The sequence below is a fragment of the Dendrobates tinctorius genome, unplaced genomic scaffold (genome assembly GCF_039654945.1).
Source record: "Dendrobates tinctorius isolate UK_male_01 unplaced genomic scaffold, ASM3965494v1 ptg000159l, whole genome shotgun sequence".
Lineage (NCBI taxonomy): Eukaryota > Metazoa > Chordata > Amphibia > Anura > Dendrobatidae > Dendrobates > Dendrobates tinctorius.
The window spans coordinates 11,944,500-11,966,689 of record NW_027361826.1 but is presented as its reverse complement, the minus strand read 5'-3'; the positions used below and the strand labels follow the sequence as shown (position 1 = coordinate 11,966,689).

Here is a 22,190-nt window from a genome sequence, read left to right as displayed (position 1 = left end):
GACAAAATGTAATTGTGTCTTTCATATATTTTTAGAGGTGTAAATAAATATTTGTGATTTCTCTTTGTTCACATGAGGAATAACACTATTTTTTAATCAGTATATCACTTAGCGCTGGCAAAATTAGTATAAAATGCAGGATTCATCTCAAATTTTTCAGTCATTTCTGAGCTAGTAGAGGGAGACAAGCTGATATATTGTCTCCTGCACACAGACATGAGAGATTTGTGGTTTCCTGTCTCTATTGTTAGAAGCAGCAGCTGAATGAATGATGTGGTACGGCGGTACTGAGCATTGTAGCTGTGGTGAAGGAACACTTTACTGAAGATCAGCATGATCTGTATGTTTCTGTTCTCCCCCCTTTCCACAGACTTCAGTAGGCAGCTGTGATCTGATTCCTCAGTGAGCTGGCGGTCCATCTTTTCTTGAGTAGGATTTCACATCAAATAATGAGTTCAGGAGGAGGAGAAAAAAGTGGTTAAGTGGAGAAAGAAGTACCATAGCTTTTCCAGACAAGATATTGTATAGTTTCCTATATTTGCTTGTACTACTGATTTATGCCAAGCCTGTTGCCAGGACAAAGGTCATACATGTTACCAATGGTTAATCTACAAGATGTCATGATGTGGGATCCCTCTAGGAGAAATGGGGACCCCACCAGCCGCATACATTTCAGTGGAGAAAGTCAAGCGCAAGTGAAGCTTCTATTGAAAAGAAAGTTTCCCTGAATTGTTCTTTTTAAGACTGAACTGGTGATTGCGTGTACACATAAGTGAGGTATAACACTTTTTCTGGCCAGTATGTGACTTGTACACTGCATGTTCATAAGTTTTACCCCTCTTCAGACTCTATCTCTAATTTTCAATTGACTCTGAGCTGGTGAGGAAAGACTAATCGCTCTCATACACTAAACACACAGATGGATTTTCACCATTCTCCCTTAGGTAAGACATACAGAGAAGCAGCAGAGGAATGGAACACGATGCACAGTTGTACTGAGCAGCGTAGCTGCGAATCCAGCTCTGCGAAATAAGCCAGCTAAAATTTCTATGCGTTTCTTTGACTCTCTTCTCTCCCTTTTCTTTATCAATAAGGTGATGTAACCTGACTATTCTGTGTCCTGACAGATCATCTTGTCTGAAGTAAGATGGATTTGTGCTGGATTTTTTTTTTTGGAATTGATGTAGAGTTCAGGGAGGAAAGACAGAATCTTTAAGAAATATTCTCAAATTTGAAAGTACTTCCCTAACCAGCTAATAGACAAGAACGTTAAAAATACTGGGAGCCCCACCAGTCCAAGAGCAAGGGATCTAAAGGCCTCGTGGAAATGGAGCTGTGGTCGATCATTCACAGCATGACTCCATTCATTCTTATGTCAGTGCTGAAGACTATATGAGCGTAGAAAAAAATAAAAGGGCAGTTCACATGATCATCAACCATGGCTCCATTCATACGTGGCTCTTTAGAGCCCTTGTTCTTGGGAACCATGGTGGTTGCAGCGATTGGGAAGTTATCCCTATCCAATGGATGAGCAATAACTTCCAAACTTGGGAAAACCCTTTTAAGAGGAGAAAGTAGCACGTTTCTCCCATAAGAAGTATTGTAAAGTTCCTTATTCTTACTATAGAATTTTTCAAAAATTTGCTGAAATTTGGATTGGAGTATCGTTAAAACCTTTCATAATCCCATGTGATGCTATCGTCCTTATGTGGGGGCCATCTTTTAAAAGGCAATGTTCTGATGCTGCTGGCCATGACGGCTTTGATTGATTGCCATAGACAACCCAGCCCTCCCGTCTACAGGTTACGTTGAGGGAGAGAAGGATTCGGCCATTTCAATTTCAATGACTCCTCCTTTTGTTTGATGCCGAGATAAGAGGATTCTTTGAAAACACAGGAACGCTCGCCTAAGGAGTGTTGACCGATCAGCTGAAAAAGTGCTCGGCTGACACCTATCCAATGTGTATGGGGCATAAACCATCCTAGGGTGGCAGGGCAGAAGCAGACGGTGCTTCATTTGTATATCGTGTCGTGATCCAGATTTATCAAGACATCCAGTAATATACGAAATTACATCCCAAACTCTAACGATAAAAATTAAATTTTAAATTTCTATATTTGTTTCTTTTTTTTTTTTTTTTACATTTTTTTCTTAACAGATCTATCTTTCAAAAATATTTTCTTTCGCACTCACTTCTGCAACAAACAAACAAAAAACCCCCGCAATCATACCCACCCCACAAAAAAAAAACAAACAAATTCCTACATTTCATATGTTGTTTTAATCACATCTGGAACACGCTAGCACCTCAAATAAAAATCCGAGATGACCATTGGGTTTCACTACGCTCGCTTTGTTCAAAACAGTGAAAATCTCCAAATGAGTCTATTTCTTTGATGTCATCAGTCTGATTAGATAGTTAAGCGGCGAGAAGTTTTTTACTTTGGTGATCTTGGTGGCACATATTGTTCCTTGCCATTACGCCGTGTTGCTCCCTGAGATGAAGATCTGCATCCAAACTGCAATTACATTGAGGACAACTTATTTTAAAAGCATATTACACATTTCCAAAAGTAAAAAATAGTGAGGCATTAAGGTCATTTTATTCCATCATCTAAACTATAAAGTGACACAGCTAAACTCCGCTGTCCAGCCCAAAACACTGTCTCAAGGAAGGAGGGTAGACTGGGAGATCAGGGCTGTCAGTTATACATCTTTCACACTGCAAAATCTGCTCAAGCCATCTGCAGCCTACTAAACGTCAGCCATCTGATTACACCACAACATTTACCAACAGCTCCCACTGCTCACATTATGGAACTGCTCAGTAATCTGTTTGAGATCTGAGGAGGGGGAATGTATGACTAGCACCTGTGTACTCGGAGCAGAGGACATATTCCCCTCAGGCGCAGTGGCAGCAGGATTAGTTGGTTTCGCGGAGGCAGAAGTACATACAGGAAGCGCTGTTGAGGTCTGGCCGGCAACATCTTTGTGACAAGAATTTTCTGCAGGTTTTTTTTCGGGCATGGAGTTGCTATGAAGGAACAATAAACAGTTAGAAATTAAATGAAGTGCTGCACATTTGTGTTTTTAATAGTCTCATTTATCTTAAAGCCCTCAAATCTCATAATCTTGCAGTCATTGAAAGAACAATGCAGAGAAATTCTGGCCAGAAAAATCAATAGTAGAGTTGAGCGACTTTTGGTTTTTTAGGGTCGCGTTTCGTTTCGTGAAACCCGACTTTTCCAAAAGTCGGGTCGAGCAAGATCGTCCGATTATAGGGAAAAGTCGGGGTCGTCCCGAAACACGAAACCCAATGTAAGTCAATGGGGAATAAAAGTCGGCAGTGAGAGGAGGACAGGAAACACACCAACAGTGCCCATTTGAATGCCAAAAGCATCAATTCTTCTTACTTAAGCTTGTCAACCTTAATTAACTTCATAATACAAGTTACGCACTGAAAAATGGGGGTTATTTGGCTACAGTTGTGGGGGGGTAGGGCTGGCTCCAGGTTTTCATGTGCCCTGGGCGAAAGAGCGCCCCTTTAACACATAATACCACAACTCATCATGCTCCGATACGGCAGAGAAATAGCGGTATAGTACAATGAAAAATACTTCACTTTTTACATCTCATGACGAGGCCCATCTATTTCTCCATACGGAATCATTGGTCCCATATAATGTTTGAAACAGTATATGATGAGTTCCACATAATGCTACAGTATATGTTGGTCCCCATGGATGAAGCTCCACTGTCTTATGGGCCCAAATAATGCTCCAAACATAATGGGCCCCATTTCTAATGCTCTAGTGTATAATGGGCCCTGTAAATGCTGCTCCAGTGTCTGATGTCCACCTTTGGAATGTTCCAGTGTATGGTGGGCACCATCTATCATTCTCCAGAGTATAGTGCTCCCCAAAATTTGCTGTCCCAACATTGAAAACAATCAAATAAGTCTCCTCGCTAGGGAATCCCTGTACTTGTCTGGACTCCTCGTCGTCCCCATCTTCCATCTCACTGCACAGTATTTCAACTTTGCAAGTGCTGTGATCCTGAGCAAGCAGGGGGGGGCCCACTCGTTGGCGACGGCACTGGCACAGGGCCCCTGATAGTACGGTGGTGTGTCTGATGGCGGGTGGGCCGAACCTGCACTTTCATCTGCAGCTTCCTCTTTGTCACCCTGTAAGATGGAACTGTATATGGGAAGGGTAACCTGAGTTTCATCAGGGTCAGATTCAGGCCGTGTAGCGTGCGAGGGGAATGTAGTGGTCTGGGTCAATGTACCAGCAGATTCATCGAGCAGTGGCTGGGCATCAGTGCACTTGTGTCGCCCCCAGGAGTACGGTCGCCACAGTGGCATTACCTTCTTCCTAGGGAGTGTGATGTCATGCTTGGGAGCAACGAACGATCTTTCTAGCAGGTTAACTGATTGGGCGGCGTTATTCCCACGAGTCATGACCCTCCAAACAGCGTTCATGAAGGCAAAGTGTTTGTTTTACGTGGGCAGTATGGTTGCAAAGCTGAACCTTAAAGGAATGTCCAGAAGGGCACCACCAGGAGTGGAGCCTACAGTTAAATTCGACTCCACCTGGGAAACCTCAACCATGCCAGCTACAGAACAGATGCACACATTGCAAGCTTAATTCCGTTAACGAACGAGACTCCGTCATGCCCCGCGGTCCGAGTCCGGCTTACTAGAGGGACACGTGAGGCTCTGGCACATGAGATTGGCCAATAACTGGTGTGTCATGCCATTACATGTCCGTGGCTGCATGTGCGCTACACTGAAAAGGCCAGCGTTTGTCGCTTACAGGTGCAGATAACCCGCTGAACAACGTTAGTGATGGGGATCACTGATGACAATTATTACCAGCGAACAATGATTTCCCAGTAAGTGCAGGTCAACCGCAGTTCCGGAATTAGGCCTAACCGTCATTCCTGAAAAAATGAAAAACTTACGTGTGCAAACCACAGGTGCTGTAGCTTGCTTAACAGCTCGCCAGCCGTTCTCACGCCCAGTATGGATTGCACGTGATTGCACAAAGGTTAGAAAGGGTACCGTATCCCCGGATAACATGTATGGATAGCGTACACATTCAAAATATATGTCTGTACATCAGGAGGCAGGCTCAGATGGTGTCAGGCACAGTATGGATTGCACGTGATTGCACAAAGGTTAGAAAGGGTACCGTATCCCCGGATAACATGTATGGATAGCGTACACATTCAAAATATATGTCTGTACATCAGGAGGCAGGCTCAGACGGTGTTAGGCCCAGTATGGATTGCACGTGATTGCACAAAGGTTAGAAAGGGTACCGTATCCCCGGATAACATGTATGGATAGCGTACACATTCAAAATATATGTCTGTACATCAGGAGGCAGGCTCAGATGGTGTTAGGCCCAGTATGGATTGCACGTGATTGCACAAAGGTTAGAAAGGGTACCGTATCCCCGGATAACATGTATGGATAGCGTACACATTCAAAATATATGTCTATACATCAGGAAGCAGGCTCAGACGGTGTTAGGCCCAGTATGGATTGCACGTGATTGCACAAAGGTTAGAAAGGGTACCGTATCCCCGGATAACAAGTATGGATAGCGTACACATTCAAAATATATGTCTGTACATCAGGAGGCAGGCTCAGACGGTGTCAGGCCCAGTATGGATTGCACGTGATTGCACAAAGGTTAGAAAGGGTACCGCATCCCCAGATAACATGTATGGATAGCGTACACATTCAAAATATATGTCTGTACATCAGGAGGCAGGCTCAGACGGTGTCAGGCACAGTATGGATTTGACGGCCCAGATTACACAGCGGAGGAGCAGGGAGAGGTAAAGATTGCAAATGCTGGGGCCCTGCCCAAGCAAGGGGGGCCCACTCGTGGGCGTCGGTACTGGCACTGGGCCCCTCATAGTACGGCGGTGTGTCTGACGGCGGGTGTGCACCACCACCGTCAGAGACACTTGATTGCACTATGAGGGACCCTGTGCCAGTGCCCGCACCCAAGAGTCGGCCTACCCACCTGTCCAGGGCAACGGCACTCGCATGGTGTCGTGCTCTAGGTGGTGACCCCGGCCATGGGGGGGGAGGCAGCACAGTTAGGGAGTTTTAGAAAGTGGCATATGTTGATGTTGGACATTCAGCTGATGCAAAAGGCGAAATAGGTGAAGTCCCAGGAAGAGGTGGACCAAAGCAAGCCATTTTTCTGTCACCCTATGTGTCATCAGGGGAAGGTGGGACAAAATCCTTGGAAACCCATGCATGGTTCATTTTAATGAAGGTTAGATCATCCACATTTTGGGTTGACAGACGGGTCCTTTTTTCTGTCAGGATTGATCCAGCTGCACTGAAGACTCTTTCCGATAGCACACTTGCAGCTGGGCAAGCGAGCTCCTGTAAGGCATATTGGGCCAATTCAGGCCAGGTGTCCAGTTTAGCGGCCCAATAGTCAAAGGGGAATGACCTGTGTGGGAGAACATCGATATGGGAGGAAAAGTAGTTTGTAACCATAGTTGACAAGTGCTGTCTCCTGTCACTTTCCATCGATGCAGTATTACCAGTTGTGTGAGCGGTATTTGAAAAATCAGTCCACAACATTGTCATGAAACCCCTGTCTCCAACGCCACTTCTGCTGTGTGCACCACGAACACCTCTGCCAAGCTGCCCCCGGCCCGTACGGCTCGTGTGAGAACCATCACCGCTGCTGTGTGCTGGGAATGCCTCAAGCAACCGATTTACCAGAGTTGCTTGTTTATTAGCAAATATTAGGTCAAGGTTCTCCTGTGGCATGATGTTTTGTAATTTGCCTTTATAGCGTGGATCCAGGATGCTGGCCAACCAGTAGTCGTCATCGTTCATCATTTTGGCAATGCGTGGGTCCCTTTTTAGGATCTGCAAGGCATAATCTGACATGTGGGCCAATGTTCCCGGTGTCAATGATGCACTGCGAGTGCTGGTTGGAGGAGCACTTTCTGGCAAATCCACATCCATCCAGTCACGCACAAACCCTGTACCAGACCTTGCCACGCCAACATTTTCACTTGCCCCACGAGATGCATCCTCCTCCCCTAAGTAATCATCCCCATCATCCTCCTCCTCCTCTTCTTCCTCCACCTCGTCCAGGAGAGGTCCCTGAGCAGACAATGGCTGAATGTCATCAAGGATTCCCTCCTCCTCTTCCTCCTCATCAACATTGGCTGCAGACGCCTGCTCCTTAAGGTGCGTCAAAGTTTGAATGAGCAGACGCATAAGTGGGATGCTCATGCTTAGGATGGCGTCGTCTGCGCTTACCAGCCGTGTGCATTCCTCAAAACACTGAAGGACTTTACAGAGGTCTTTCAGCTTCGACCACTGCACACCTGTCAACTCCATGTCTGCTCTCAAAGTGCCATGTATCCTCCCACAAATGCATTATGGCCTGCCTCTGCTCGCACAGCCGCTCCACCATGTGCAGGGTGGAGTTCCACCTTGTTGCAATGTCGATAATGAGGCGGTGGTTGGGAAGGTGGAGGAATCGCTGCAGCTTCTGCATACGAACGGAGTGTACAGGCGACCGGCGGATGTGCGCGCACAGTCTTCGCACCTTCTGGAGCAGGGCTGTTAACTCCGGATAATTTTTGAGGAAGCACTGCACCACCAGGTTTAAGGTGTGAGCCAAGCAAGGTATATGGCTGAGTTTTGAAAGGGCTATGGCTGCCACAAAATTACGGCCGTTATCACTACCTTGCCTGCCTCAAGATGTATACTGCCCAGCCATGACTCAGTTTGTCGCTGAAAGTACTCGGCCAGCACCTCGGCGGTGTGTCTGTTGCCCAAACACCATCTGCAACACAGCCTGCTGACGCTTTCCACTAGCTGCTCGATAGGGGGAAACATCGTGTGCAACAGTGGCAGCTGCAGATGGAGTGCTCGTACGACTGCGCTCTGTGGACGAGCTTTCGCTTCTGGAGGAGGAGGAAGGTCGAACGCCTACAGCCAACTGTTTCCTATACCGTGGGCTAGGCAGCACTGTCCCACCACCGCTGTCCCCTGTGGACCCTGCATCCACCACATTAACCCAGTGCGCAGTGATGGACACGTAACGGCCCTGGCCATGCCGACTGGACCATGCATCAGTTGTGAGGTGCACCTTTCCGCTCACTGACTGCTTGAGTGCATGGACAATGCGGTCTTTCACATGATGGTGGAGGGCTGGGATGGCTTTGCGAGAGAAGAAGTGGCGACTGGGTAGGTCATAGCGTGGTACTGCAAAGGCCATGAGTTCGCGGAAAGCTGTGCTTTCCACCAACCGAAAGGGCATCATCTCAAACGAGATTAGTTTGGCAATGTGGGCGTTCAAACCCAGTGTAAGCGGATGAGAGACTGAGTACTTTCTTGACCTACTCATAGTGTATGGGAGGGTGAGCTGGACTTGAGAGCTGCATATGGTGGAAGTAGCGGTGGACAGGGCGGACTGAGAGAGGGTTGATGATGGTGATGGAGTTGGTGTTCTTTCTGATGGCCTAGAATCAGTCTTTCGTTGATATAACAGTGGGATTCCCTGACTGCTGTGGCCTTGCAACGACACCTCAACATTTGCTGCTGTGCTAACCGGTGGGCTTACAGTGGGGGAAACAATGTAGCGTTGCTGACTACCTTCGTTGTGATCAGTTGCACATGTGGCACTTGAGGTTTGGTGTTGTGTCCACGCTTGCAAGTGCATGCTTGTTAAATGTCTAAGCATGCAACTGGTATTCAAATTTTTCAGATTTTTCCCTCGGCTAAAGGTCTTTGCGCACTTCTTACAGATAACCTTGGCCTGATCATGAGGATTTTGGTCAAAAAAGTGCCACACTGCACTCTTCCTACTTTGGCAGACATTTTGCGGCCTAGCACGCTGTGATCTTTTGACCCTCTGGACAAGCTGTCCAGCAACTCTTTTGATGTTTGGAACCTGTCTTTGGAGTGCTCCGGGCCTGCCAGATAACAGCTGTTGCGATGTCGATGTCTGCTGTGGATGCTCCTCATCTGAGCTATTGGAAGCAGCACCCTCTTCCCCCAATGGATGCCAATCTGGGTCAACAACTGGGTCATCCATCACCTCCTCTTCTATGTCATGTGCACCTTCCTCTGTGTCACCGTGTATGGTGGTATAGTGTGCGGGAAGGGGCACCTGAGTCTCATCAGGGTCAGAATCTGGCTCTGTACACTGCGAGGACAATGTAGTGCTCTGAGTGAATGTACCAGCAGAATCATCCATCAGCGGCTGTGCATCAGTGCACTCCATGTCAGATTCATCTTGGCCTGGGTAATTCACCATTTGACTTGATAATCCAGGCATGGTATGTGAAAACAGCTCCATGGAGTAATCAGTAGTATGGCCTGCGTCATCCTTCAATCTTGGTTGGGGTGAAGGACACAAGGAAAGGTGTGGTTCATGAACATGAGCCTCCAATGACGACTCAGTGCTTTTACTTTTTACAACTGAAGAAGAGGAGGCGATAGAGCTGGAGGCTGAGTCAGCAATGTAAGACAAAACTTTTTCCTGATGCTCTGGCTTTAAAAGCGGTTTGCCAACTCCTAGAAAACTAAGCGTTCGAGGCCTTATGTAGCCAGACGATGACGCAGGCTCAACACCTCCTGCATTCAGTCCTATTTTGCTCTTGCCACTACCATCAGATCCACCACCAACACCATCATTACCAGCTGCCAACCCCCGCCCAATTCCACGGCCTCTTCCACCAGCCTTCCTCATTTTTGGTAGAAATGTAGACAAAATCCAACAAACTATATAGTAATGTAAAACAAGGTACAAGGTGTCTATAGGACAGGGGAGATTTTGAATTTCTGCAGACACTTGTGGACACTGGACACTTTTGGATTGTGTGAGGCCCAATGAATATCTGAGCGCTATGTGACAGGCTCGATGGCACAGCTGTGACCAAAGTGACTAGAGGATAAGGGAGATTATGAATTTCTGCAGACACTTGTGGACACTGGACACTTTTGGATTGTGTGAGGGCCACTGATATCTGAGCGCTATGTGACAGGCTCGATGGCACAGCTGTGACCAAAGTGACTAGAGGATAAGGGAGATTTTGAATTTCTGCAGACACTTGTGGACACTGGACACTTTTGGATTGTGTGAGGGCCACTGATATCTGAGCGCTATGTCACAGGCTCGATGGCACAGCTGTGACAAAAGTGACGAGAGGATAAGGGAGATTTTGAATTTCTGCAGACACTTGTGGACACTGGACACTTTTGGATTGTGTGAGGGCCACTGATATCTGAGCGCTATGTCACAGGCTCGATGGCACAGCTGTGACAAAAGTGACGAGAGGATAAGGGAGATTTTCAATTTCTGCACACACTTGTGGACACTGGACACTTTTGGATTGTGTGAGGCCCACTGATATCTGAGCGCTATGTGACAGGCTCGATGGCACAGCTGTGACAAAAGTGACGAGAGGATAAGGGAGATTTTGAATTTCTGCAGACACTTGTGGACACTGGACACTTTTGGATTATATAAACAAACAAAAGCCAGCTCACCAAATGTAGACCGCAGACCTCGGAACTCCGTCTGGACTGACGTGTGATCAATAGGAAAAAGCAATTAGTTCCAGCTGCGTGTAAAAAAATTTCTTCTTTATTTCAACATTAAAATTATGTCATCTTCATAGTATGCCATACACACGGACACGGCAACGCGTTTCGATCTGTAAGATCTTTTTCAGAGCCATAGAGATACACTGATCTCAGCTGCATATATACTGCATTTGATCCAATGACATGCACAAAAACAATCACATGACAATTAACTCATTAAAATTACATAACAATGTACAAAATAAATTAAAATGCATGTTGCAAAAGAAAAATATTTATCTTTTCAACAATAATGAAGCATTAGGTCATTTCGTTTATTTAAACCATTCGGGGATCGGACATCTAGGTGATAAATCCAAAAAGCCTCTCTTGTTAACGGGCAAGTGGACTAATTTTGATAAATCTCCTAAGTCCATTCTTAAACATAGCCATGCTCATAAAAAACGCAAATATTCAAGAGCTAGATCTAATAAACCGCATGTTTCCTTTACATCATCAGACCCGGACTCCTCTGATAATTACTTGAGTGCTTCAGATGATAATGCACCAACCAGTGTGAACATAGGCCAACATTTTTCAAAAAACGCAAGAGGCGCGGGGGTCGCAAGCACCATAGGCGCAGTAGGAATTACTACCCGCAAGAAGCATTATATGACCAAGTAATTAAGAATGTGCAAAATTATTCATCCAGAGATTTAACTCCAGATCAAATTGAGATCTTATCTTTGGGGTTAAACTTTGCTCCGGATCAGGACTTTGATTTGTTCACAACTATACTAGATGTGAATAAGTTCATGTGGAACTTGACTGTTAAAAAACACTTTTTGAATGATTCACAAACAACAATGAATGAAGAAGGAGAATGTGATGACAACACTCAGATAATAACTAACGAATTTTTACATATGAACTTTCAGGAGCAGGTGTCATTGGTAACTTTACAAGATTTGGACACAGAAAAAAATAGAGACATGGAATATGTTAACCAGTCATCAAATTTTTCCACAAAAAATCCCTATTTTTATCCGGTCCACGCGAGATCTGAGTGCATGGACCGATTTCAAGATATAGTGGAGAAGGAATTGCAAATTTTGTTTAATCAAAAAAATAGTAAATTTAAAAATCTATCCGGCAAACAATTTATAGCCCTAAGAGAAATAAAATCAATGACAGATATTGTTATAAAAATGTCAGATAAAGGTGGGGTAGTTGTGGTTCTAGATTCTAGAGATTATTATGATAAAATGATTGAGTTATTGTCAGATGAATTGACATACAGGAAACTGGATTATAACCCTTTAGAACAATTTAGGGATAAAACTAATCAAATTATCATGGAAGGTTTGGAGATAGGAGTTATTACTAAAAATATGTCACAGGCTCGATGGCACAGCTGTGACAAAAGTGACGAGAGGATAAGGGAGATTTTGAATTTCTGCAGACACTTGTGGACACTGGACACTTTTGGATTGTGTGAGGGCCACTGATATCTGAGCGCTATGTCACAGGCTCGATGGCACAGCTGTGACAAAAGTGACGAGAGGAAAAGGGAGATTTTGAATTTCTGCAGACACTTGTGGACACTGGACACTTTTGGATTGTGTGAGGCCGACTGATATCTGAGCGCTATGTCACAGGCTCGATGGCACAGCTGTGACAAAAGTGACGAGAGGATAAGGGAGATTTTGAATTTCTGCAGACACTTGTGGACACTGGACACTTTTGGATTGTGTGAGGCCCACTGATATCTGAGCGCTATGTCACAGGCTCGATGGCACAGCTGTGACAAAAGTGACTAGAGGATAAGGGAGATTGGATTGCTTTTAAAAAAGCAGTTTGCAGAGCAGTGGGTAAACAGCAATGCCAGCCTGTCAGGAAGCCTTAAAAGGCAGCCCAACAACCAACACCACTGATACACCACAATATAGCCTCCCCTTGCACTGCACACACAGTGACTGGTGTGTTGTACAGGCCAAATCGCTAGCAGCAGAAGCAGTTTTTTTTTCTTCTCAGCAGGACAAAAAAAAAAAATTGTGATTGCTTTTAAAAAAGCAGTTTGCGGAGCAGTGGGTAAACAGCAATGCAGGAATGTCAGGAAGCCTTAGAAGGCAGCCCAACAACCAACACCACTGATACACCACTATATAGCCTCCCCTTGCACTGCACACACAGTGACTGGTGTGTTGTACAGGCAAAATCGCTAGCAGCAGAAGCAGTTTTTTTTTCTTCTCAGCAGGACAAAAAAAAAAAATTGGGATTGCTTTTAAAAAAGCAGTTTGCGGAGCAGTGGGTAAACAGCAATGCAGGAATGTCAGGAAGCCTTAGAAGGCAGCCCAACAACCAACACCACTGATACACCACTATATAGCCTCCCCTTGCACTGCACACACAGTGACTGGTGTGTTGTACAGGCAAAATCGCTAGCAGCAGAAGCAGTTTTTTTTTCTTCTTCCCTGCCTAACGCTCTCCCTACAGAATCAGCAGCAACCTCTCCCTATGCTAAGATCGGCAGAAGTAAGATGGCGGTCGGCGTGCACGCCCTTTTATACCCCCTGTGACGCCCACCAAAGCAAGCCAATCACTTGCATGCCCTTCTGAAAGATGGTGGTGACCCGTGCCTATGTCATCACGTTGCCCACAGTGTCCGTGGATCCTGATTGGCTGAAAAAGAGCGCAAAACAAATTTTTGAAACGCGACTTTGGCGCGTAAGTCGCCGACCTCGTGGCCGACCTCATCCTAGGGTCGGGTTTCGTTTCATGAAACCCGACTTTGCCAAAAGTCGGCGACTTTTGAAATTTTTCGACCCGTTTCGCTCAACTCTAATCAATAGAATTGGAGAATGAATGAAGGAAATTTAAGAGAAAAATACCTTCTACGTAAATGCTGGTTGGGTCAGATTCCAATTTATAACTTTTTAGGGTTTGTTGTTAAGCTGTGTGATGCTCTTCTATAGTTTTCTTTCCATACCACTTGGTGAAGAACTGGTGCTATTCTTCACAAAGTACAAAATCATCAGGCAAACGAGTAGTCGGAAACAAGCAGAGGTCAGGGCAGGCAGAGGTTCAAAACATAGTCGGAAACAAGCAGAGGTCAGGGCAGGCGGCAGTACAAAACGTGATCCATTGAACAAGCAGAGGTCAGGGCAGGCAGCAGTACAAAACATGATCCATTGATCAAGCAGAGGTCAGGGCAGGCAGCAGTACAAAACGTGATCCATTAAACAAGCAGAGGTCAGGGCAGGCGGCAGTACAGAACGTGATCCATTAAATAAGCAGAGGTCAGGGCAGGCGGCAGTACAAAACGTGATCCATTAAACAAGCAGAGGTCAGGGCAGGCGGCAGTACAAAACATGATCCATTAAACAAGCCGTAGTCAAAACCAGAAAATCTGTCTGAGAAGCAGCTGCGCACAAGATGTTATGGGCATGCTGCAAGCCACTCGCCACTATATTTTCCTCCGGCTAAATGATAGTGCCGCGATATTCTCTCCTAGGGAGAATAACCTTCCAAGCACCAGAAATGTTGCCCGCATCTCTCATGTAGGTCCGCCATACTCCCTGTGGGCTCATCAGCATTTCTTGCATGTTGTTTCTAGCAGCATAGCTGACTGGCATGTATGGCATAGGTCTGTAGGCCTGTTTAGCAGTCACGGTAATACATGGTGGGACTTTAGGTGATTGAGAGGATGTTGGCTTCTTCCTGGTGTATAGGATCTTCAGCGCTTTCTCTCTTGTGTATACCTCACCTAATGTGTTGGTGAGTTTCGGGCGTTTCCTCATAACCACTGGCTCTGGTTCTTCACTGATGCATCCATATTTTTCCTTTAGAAACAATTTCAGTCTTTCAAACTGGTGCATTTTTTTAGTTGGTGGAGGAGATGGTGGTGGATTTTTCACATTTTGGCCCGTTTCGGTTGGTGGAGGATGTGGTGGTGGACTTCCTGAATATTGGCCCGTTTCAGTTGGTGGTGAACAATATCGGCCCGTTTCCTGTTCCGGTGTTTCAAACAGGCATTTTTTAAATAAATAGCACGATAGAATAAAGTGCTGCCTTCAGACCCCCAGCGAAGCCAGTTTGCCTTTGGTGGTGTTCAGGCCTCTGGCTGTATGGGGATGTCCTGGCATGTGGGAGACGTCTCCGTAGTTGGATCTTCCCTCCAGCTACGGGTGCAGCCATTAGGCTGCCTTTCCCTCCACACACGTGTGTGTAGATGGTAAGAAACGCTCCCAAAAAAAAGTAAAAAAAGAAAAAATACAATAAAGGAAAAAGTAAGACTCAACTCGCTCTGGAACAGTGTTCAGCTCTCCGCTCTACCTCTGCTTGCCTCGCACTGACCGTTCTTGCGGAACATTCCATGACTCGTGGACAACGCTTCTGTGATGTCATAAAGCCGAACACAGCAACTGGTATAATGTAGAAAAACTAGTTCCATGTTACCCATGGAAGACCATCCAATACCAGCTGTCACTGTACGGATAGGGGTTAGCTGGATTGGGATGAAATGTATAAAAATTTACTGGAGCACAAGTCATTGCTTTAAAACAGGAGCCTGGCAGCAGGATTGCGCTGAGTAACCTACAGACAGTAATCCGATTTTTCACACCTAGCATCCGATTTACATCCGAATGCAGTGCAATTGCTATCTGCTACATGTTTCCGCTACATGAGAAAGGCCTAAAGAGAACACTGCTCGGAACTGCACATTCATATACTAAGATTGGTTCATGTTACACAATAATAGAAAAGCAGGGAGCAGTCGTGATTTGTTGGAAAAGTATGGACACATGAGTTCATGAATTTGGTCTATTTTGGTTCATCAAGGGCAGAAAATCTAATTACGCCAGATTTTAGCAGGCAAGGATGCGCAAATTTAGTGCCATTTTCAGCCATACCTTTAAATAAACTTGACTCACAGTAGATGTCACCAGATTTCACAACACATACATTATATCTTTTAAAGCCAAAGAGGCTGGTGTACTTACACTGAAAATTAATGTCATAATAGCTGCGTTTTTTTTTTTTTTTAACCTTGCCTGATTGACCATTCCTCAGTGTCCCTTCTGCTGCAGAGATCTCATAGTGTTCAGGACAGCTGTCAGTGAGGATCGGTGTACAGAGAATTTAGACTCTCTGGCAGGACTCAATTTGCATTTTACAGTCAAGATATCACAGCCATTCAGACATGGATTTAAAAAGTACACAGTTTGTCCAATTTGGTGGAAGATTAAGAAAAAGGCAGGTTTTTTTTTTTTGAAAAAGTTTGTCGCACACCACCATTTGTGACTTTTCATTTAACAGTAAGAAGGAACAAAAAACAAATGATAAAGGGAGGAAGGCCCCATCTTACCTGTTGTGCATCAGGGTCAGACTGGAATATAGCATACCAGTAATTGTTGTGAGCAGACTCACAACTTATCACTTTTGGACAATTTTTGTTATCGATTATTGCTCTTACCTCCTGTAAGATGCCAAAAAAGAAAGTTATCAGACATGAAATTTAGAGCAGAATGGTTTAGAACGCAGAATTTGATCCATAATTCCTTTGAAAACCCAATGTAATTGAGAGGGGCAGGGTCGTTACAGATTTGCGTTTTTTATTTTAGTAATTTTTAGTGACTATATGAGAAAAAAAAACAAGACACAAAACCACACTCATCGCTCCTGAACCCACTATCCCTTAACCCCTAATCGACTTCTGATATGCCTTTTAATGACGGCAATTAAGGGCACTTATGCCTCAGTGCCGCTGTTTAACTTTGCTGAGAAATAAGTGTATAGCGCCCCCCAGAGTCTGAATTACTCTGGTGTCGCGGCTACTAGGCATAGCTGAGAACCCAGAGAACATGATTCAGGTCAGTGACCCCCCAAACTCACTTCAAATGTGAGGTGGTCCCTAAAAAAATGGTTTTGTAATTTTTGCTGCAAAAATGAGAAATTGCTGGTCAACTTTAAACCCTTATAATGTCCTAACAAAAAAAATACACTGCTCATAAAAATAAAGGGAACACTAAAATACCACATCCTAGATTTCTCTGAATGAAATATTCCAGTTGCAAATTTTTATTCATTGCATAGTGGAATCTGTTCAGAACAATAAAACATAACAATTATCAATGTATACGAAAATGAATATGGAGGTCTGGATTTGGAATGATACTCAAAATCAAAGTGGAAAATCAAATTACAGGCTGATCCAACTTCAGTGGAAATGCCTCATGACAAGGAAAAGATGCTCAGTATTGTGTGTGGCCTCCACGTGCCTGTAAGAACTCCCTACTGTACAACGCCTGGGTATGCTCCTGATGAGGTGGCCGATGGTCTCCTGAGGGATCTCCTCCCAGACTTGGACTAAAGCATCCACCAACTCCTGGACAGTCTGTGGTGCAATGTGACGTTGGTGGATAGAGCAAGACATGATGTCCCAGATGTGCTCAATCGGATTCAGGTCTGGGGAACAGGCGGGCCAGTCCATAGCTTCAATGCCTTCATCTTGCAGGAACTGCTGACACACTCCAGCCACATGAGGTCTGGCATTGTCCTGCATTAGGAGGAACCCAGGGCCAACCGCACCAGCATATGGTCTCACAAGGGGTCTGAAGATCTCATCTTGGTACCTAATGGCAGTCAGGCTACCTCTGGTGAGCCCATGGAGGGCTGTGCAGCCCTCCAAAGAAATGCCACCCCACACCATTACTGACCTACTGCCAAACAGGTAATTGTGAAGGATGTTGCAGACAGCAGATCGCTCTCCACGGCGTCTCCAGACTCTGTCACGTCTGTCACATGTGCTCAGTGTGAACCTGCTTTCATCTGTGAAGAGCACAGGGCGCCAATGGCGAATTTGCCAATCCTGGTGTTCTGTGGCAAATGTCAAAATTGAAGGAACGCTGAACCAGCATGGCTACCACAGCATCTTGCAGCGGCATGCTATTCCATCCGGTTTGCGTTTAGCTGGACCATCATTTATTTTTCAACAGGACAATGACCCCAAACACACCTCCAGGCTGTGTAATGGCTATTTGACCAAGGAGAGTGATGGGGTGCTACGCCAGATGACCTGGCCTCCACAGTCACCAGACCTGAACCCAATCGAGATGGTTTGGGGTGAGCTGGACCGCAGAGTGAAGGCAAAAGGGCCAACAAGTGCTAAGCATCTCTGGGAACTCCTTCAAGACTGTTGGAAGACCATTTCCGGTGACTACCTCTTGAAGCTCATCAAGAGAATGCCAAGAGTGTGCAAAGCAGTAATCAAAGCAAAAGGTGGCTACTTTGAAGAACCTAGAATATAAGACATATTTTCAGTTGTTTCACACTTTTTTCTTAATTATATAATTCCACATGTGTAAATTCACAGTTTTGATGCCTTCAGAGTGAATCTCTGAAAACTCTTTGAATGAGGTGTGTCCAAATATTTGGTCTGTACTGTGTATGTATTTATGTACAGTCATATGTAAAAGTTTGGGCACCCCTATTAATGTTAACCTTTTTTCTTTATAACAATTTTGGTTTTTGCAACAGGTATTTCAGTTTCATATATCTAATAACTGATGGACTCAGTTATATTTCTGGATTCAAATGAGGTTTATTGTACTAACAGAAAATGTGCAATCTGCATTTAAACAAAATTTGACCGGTGCAAAAGTATGGGCACCCTTATCATTTTCTTGATTTGAACACTCCTAACTACTTTTTACTGACTTCCTGAAGCACTAAATTGGTTTTGTAACCTCATTGAGCTTTGATCTTCATAGCCAGGTGTATCAAATCATGAGAAAAGGTATTTAAAGTGGCCACTTGCAAGTAGTTCTCCTATTTGATTCTCCTATGAAGAGTGGCATCATGGGCTCCTCAAAACAACTCTCAAATGATCTGAAAACAAAGATTATTCAACATAGCTTTTGAGGGGAAGGATACAAAAAGTTGTCTCAGAGATTTAACCTGTCAGTTTCCACTGTGAGGAACATAGTAAGGAAATGGAAGAACACAGGTACAGTTCTTGTTAAGCCCAGAAGTGGCAGGCCAAGAAAAATATCAGAAAGGCAGAGAAGAAGAATGGTGAGAACAGTCAAGGACAATCCACAGACCACCTCCAAAGACCTGCAGCATCATCTTGCTGCAGATGGTGTCACTGTGCATCGGTCAACAATACAGCGCACTCTGCACAAGGAGAAGCTGTATCGGAGAGTGATGCGAAAGAAGCCGTTTCTGCAAGCACGCCTGAGGTATGCAAAAGCACATTTGGACAAGCCAGTTACATTTTGGAAGAAGGTCCTGTGGACTGATGAAACAAAGATTGAGTTGTTTGGTCATACAAAAAGGCGTTATGCATGCGCTGTATTGTTGACCGATGCACAGTGACACCATCTGCAGCAAGATGATGCTGCAGGTCTTTGGAGGTGGTCTGTGGATTGTCCTTGACTGTTCTCACCATTCTTCTTCTCTGCCTTTCTGATATTTTTCTTGGCCTGCCACTTCTGGGCTTAACAAGAACTGTACCTGTGTTCTTCCATTTCCTTACTATGTTCCTCACAGTGGAAAATCTCTGAGACAACTTTTTGTATCCTTCCCCTGAAAAGCTATGTTGAATAATCTTTGTTTTCAGATCATTTGAGAGTTGTTTTGAGGAGTCCATGATGCCACTCTTCATAGGAGAATCAAATAGGAGAACTACTTGCAAGTGGCCACTTTAAATACCTTTTCTCATGATTTGATACACCTGGCTATGAAGTTCAAAGCTCAATGAGGTTACAAAACCAATTTAGTGCTTCAAGAAGTCAGTAAAAAGTAGTTAGGAGTATTCAAATCAAGAAAATGATAAGGGTGCCCATACTTTTGCACCGGTCAAATTTTGTTTAAATGCAGATTGCACATTTTCTGTTAGTACAATAAACCTCATTTGAATCCAGAAATATAACTGAGTCCATCAGTTATTAGATATATAAAACTGAAATAGCTGTTGCAAAAACCAAAATTGTTATAAAGAAAAAAGGTTAACATTAATAGGGGTGCCCAAACTTTTACATATGACTGTATGTATGTATATATATATATTATGTTATGTATTGCTTTTGAGCCTTGCACTTTTCTATATAGGTATTCTCTGATTACATAGCCAAAAAAACCTGCTGACGGATTCCCTCTAATAGAAGTTTTTTTTTTCTTTTTCAGGTAAACGCCTGACTCCTGGAGGCAGGCAAATAGAGAAGAATGTGAAGCGGTAAAAGGAGATGAGGATAAAGCACATCCCGCTGTTCACTGTTCTCTCTACGTGTGCGATGCTCTGCAGCCATGCAGATGTATGATGTTGTATCAGGCAATCCATAGCCAGGATCCAGTATGACTGATAAAGCATTTGTATAAGTGTACATGTAATTTTTGTAGTACAGCATGTCTCTTCTGGATGTTAGAACATGGGTAAAGTATGTACAAACTAAACAGTGGAAACCCACCACAAATGACCCCATTTTGGAAACTAGACCCCCTGAGGAACTTATCTAGATGTGTGGTGAGCACTTTCAACCCCCAAGGGCTTAACAGAAGTTTATAATGCCCGGGCATGAAAATAAAAAAATCGTATTTTTTCCACAAACATTTTCAATTAGTCCCCAATTTTTTTTATTTTCCCAAGGGTACCAGGAGAAATTGAACCCCAAAAGTTGTTGTCCAATTTGTCCTGAGTACGCTGATACCCCATATGTGGTAGAAAACTACTGTATGGGCACACGTCGGGTCTTGGAAGGGAAGTAGTGACGTTTTGGAATGCAGACTTTGATGGAATGGTCTGCGGGTGTCATGTGCGTTTGGAGAGCCCCTGATGTACCTAAACTATTGAAACTCCCCACAAGTGACCCCATTTTGGAAACTCGACCCCCCATGGAACTTATCTAGATGTGTGGTGAGCACTTTGAACCCCCAAGTGCTTCACAGAAGTTTATAACGCCCGGGCGTGAAAATAAAAAGATCATTTTTTTCCACAAAAATGATATTTTTGCCCCCAATTTTTTATTTTCCTAAGGGTAACAGGAGAAATTAGATCCCAAAAGTTGTTGTGCAATTGGTCCTGAGTAGGCTGATACCCCATATGTGGGGGTAAAACACTGTTTGGGCGCATGGCAGAGCTTGGAAGGGAAGGAGCACCATTTGACTTTTTCAACGCAGAATTGGCTGGAATTGAGATCCGACGCCATGTTGCATTTGGAGAGCCCCTGATGTGCCCAAACAGTGGAAACCCCCAATTCTAACTCCAACCCTAACCCCAACACACCCCTAACCCTGATCTCAGCCCTAGCCCTAACCCTAGCCCAAACCCTAATGGGAAAATGGAAATAAATACATTTTCTTTAATTTTATTATTTTTCCCTTACTAAGGGGGTGATAACGGGGGGTTTGATTTACTATTTATGGTGGTTTTTATGTTTGGCAGCTGTCACACGCTAAAAGACGCTTTTTATTGTAAAAATAGTTTTTGCATCACCACATATTGAGAGCTATAATTTTTCCGTATTTTGACCCACCGAGTCATGTGAGGTCTTATTTTTTGCGGGATGATTTGACGTTTTTATTGGTACCATTTTCGGGTGCGTGACATTTTTGATCGCTTTTTATTCCGATTTTTGGGACGCAGAATGAACAAAAACCAGCGTTTCATGTATTTTTTTTTGGGGGGGTGCGTTTACACCGTTCCGCCTGCAGTAAAATTGATAAAGCGGTTTTATTCTTCGGGTCAGTACGGTTACAGCGATACCTCATTTAGGTCGTTTTTTTATGTTTTGTCGGTTTTATGCAATGAAAACTATTTTATATAAAAAATAATTATTTTTGCATCGCTTTATTCTGCGAGCTATAACTTTTTTATTTTTTTGCTGATGATGCTGTGTGGCACCTCATTTTTTGCGGGACAAGAAGACGTTTTCAGCGGTACCATGGATATTTATATGCGTCTTTTTGATCGCGCGTTATTGCACTTTTTGTTTGGCGGTATGATAATAAATCATTATTTTTTGCTTCGTTTTTTATTTTTTAAGGGGTTTGCTAAAGGGGTTAACTAATGGGACAGTTTTATAGGGCAGGTCGTTACGGACGCGGCAATACCTAATATGTGTACTTTTATTGGGTTTTTTTATTTCCAAAAAATGGATTTATTGGGGGAATTTTTTTTTTCTAATTTATTTAGCGATTTTTTAAAAATTATTTTAACACTTTTTTTTTAAACTTTATTACATAGTCCCAGGTGGGACATCACTGTCCTGTGACAGATCGCTGATTTGTCACATCACAGATCACTGTGACAGATCAGCGATCTGTCACAGGCATAGCCGCAGACTTCCTCATGCCTGCGCTTTGCAGGCACTGAGGAAGTCAGCTCGCTACAGGCCCCCGTCGCCATCTTGGATTCTGTGGCCTGCAGGGAAGGAGTCCCCCGCAGCAGCGCTGCACATTGCGCTGCTGTGGGGGGCGGAGGGAGCCCCCTCCCTGCCGATACCTCCCTTTAACCCCCGGTACACCGCGATCGTGTTTGATCGCGGTGTGCAAGTGGTTAACGTGTCGGGGGCGGTCCGTGACCGCCCCTGACACATTGTGCCGG

The 22,190-nt window shown here is 44.4% G+C and overlaps 1 protein-coding gene across 4 annotated transcripts in view; it reads right to left on the bottom strand.

Annotated features, from left to right (window-relative positions):
* Positions 1-2,262: 2,262 nt before the first annotated feature.
* LOC141052316 (man(5)GlcNAc(2)-PP-dolichol translocation protein RFT1-like) overlaps positions 2,263-22,190 on the bottom strand; it is an 85,291-nt gene continuing 65,363 nt past the window's right edge. The window contains exons 13-16 of one of the 4 annotated variants that reach the window (XR_012220778.1): positions 15,954-16,064; positions 10,550-10,585; positions 2,872-3,034; positions 2,263-2,519 (exon numbers count right to left, since the gene is read on the bottom strand). Coding sequence is in view for 2 of the 4 variants with exons in the window: in XM_073549528.1 (XP_073405629.1) it covers positions 2,420-2,519; positions 2,872-3,034; positions 10,550-10,580; positions 15,954-16,064 (405 nt within the window). In the remaining 2 variants the exon portion in view is untranslated. Of the gene's footprint in view, positions 2,520-2,871; positions 3,035-10,549; positions 10,624-15,953; positions 16,065-22,190 lie in introns of those variants that run through there. The other 3 variants (XM_073549528.1, XR_012220779.1, XM_073549530.1) reach the window with 3 other exon arrangements.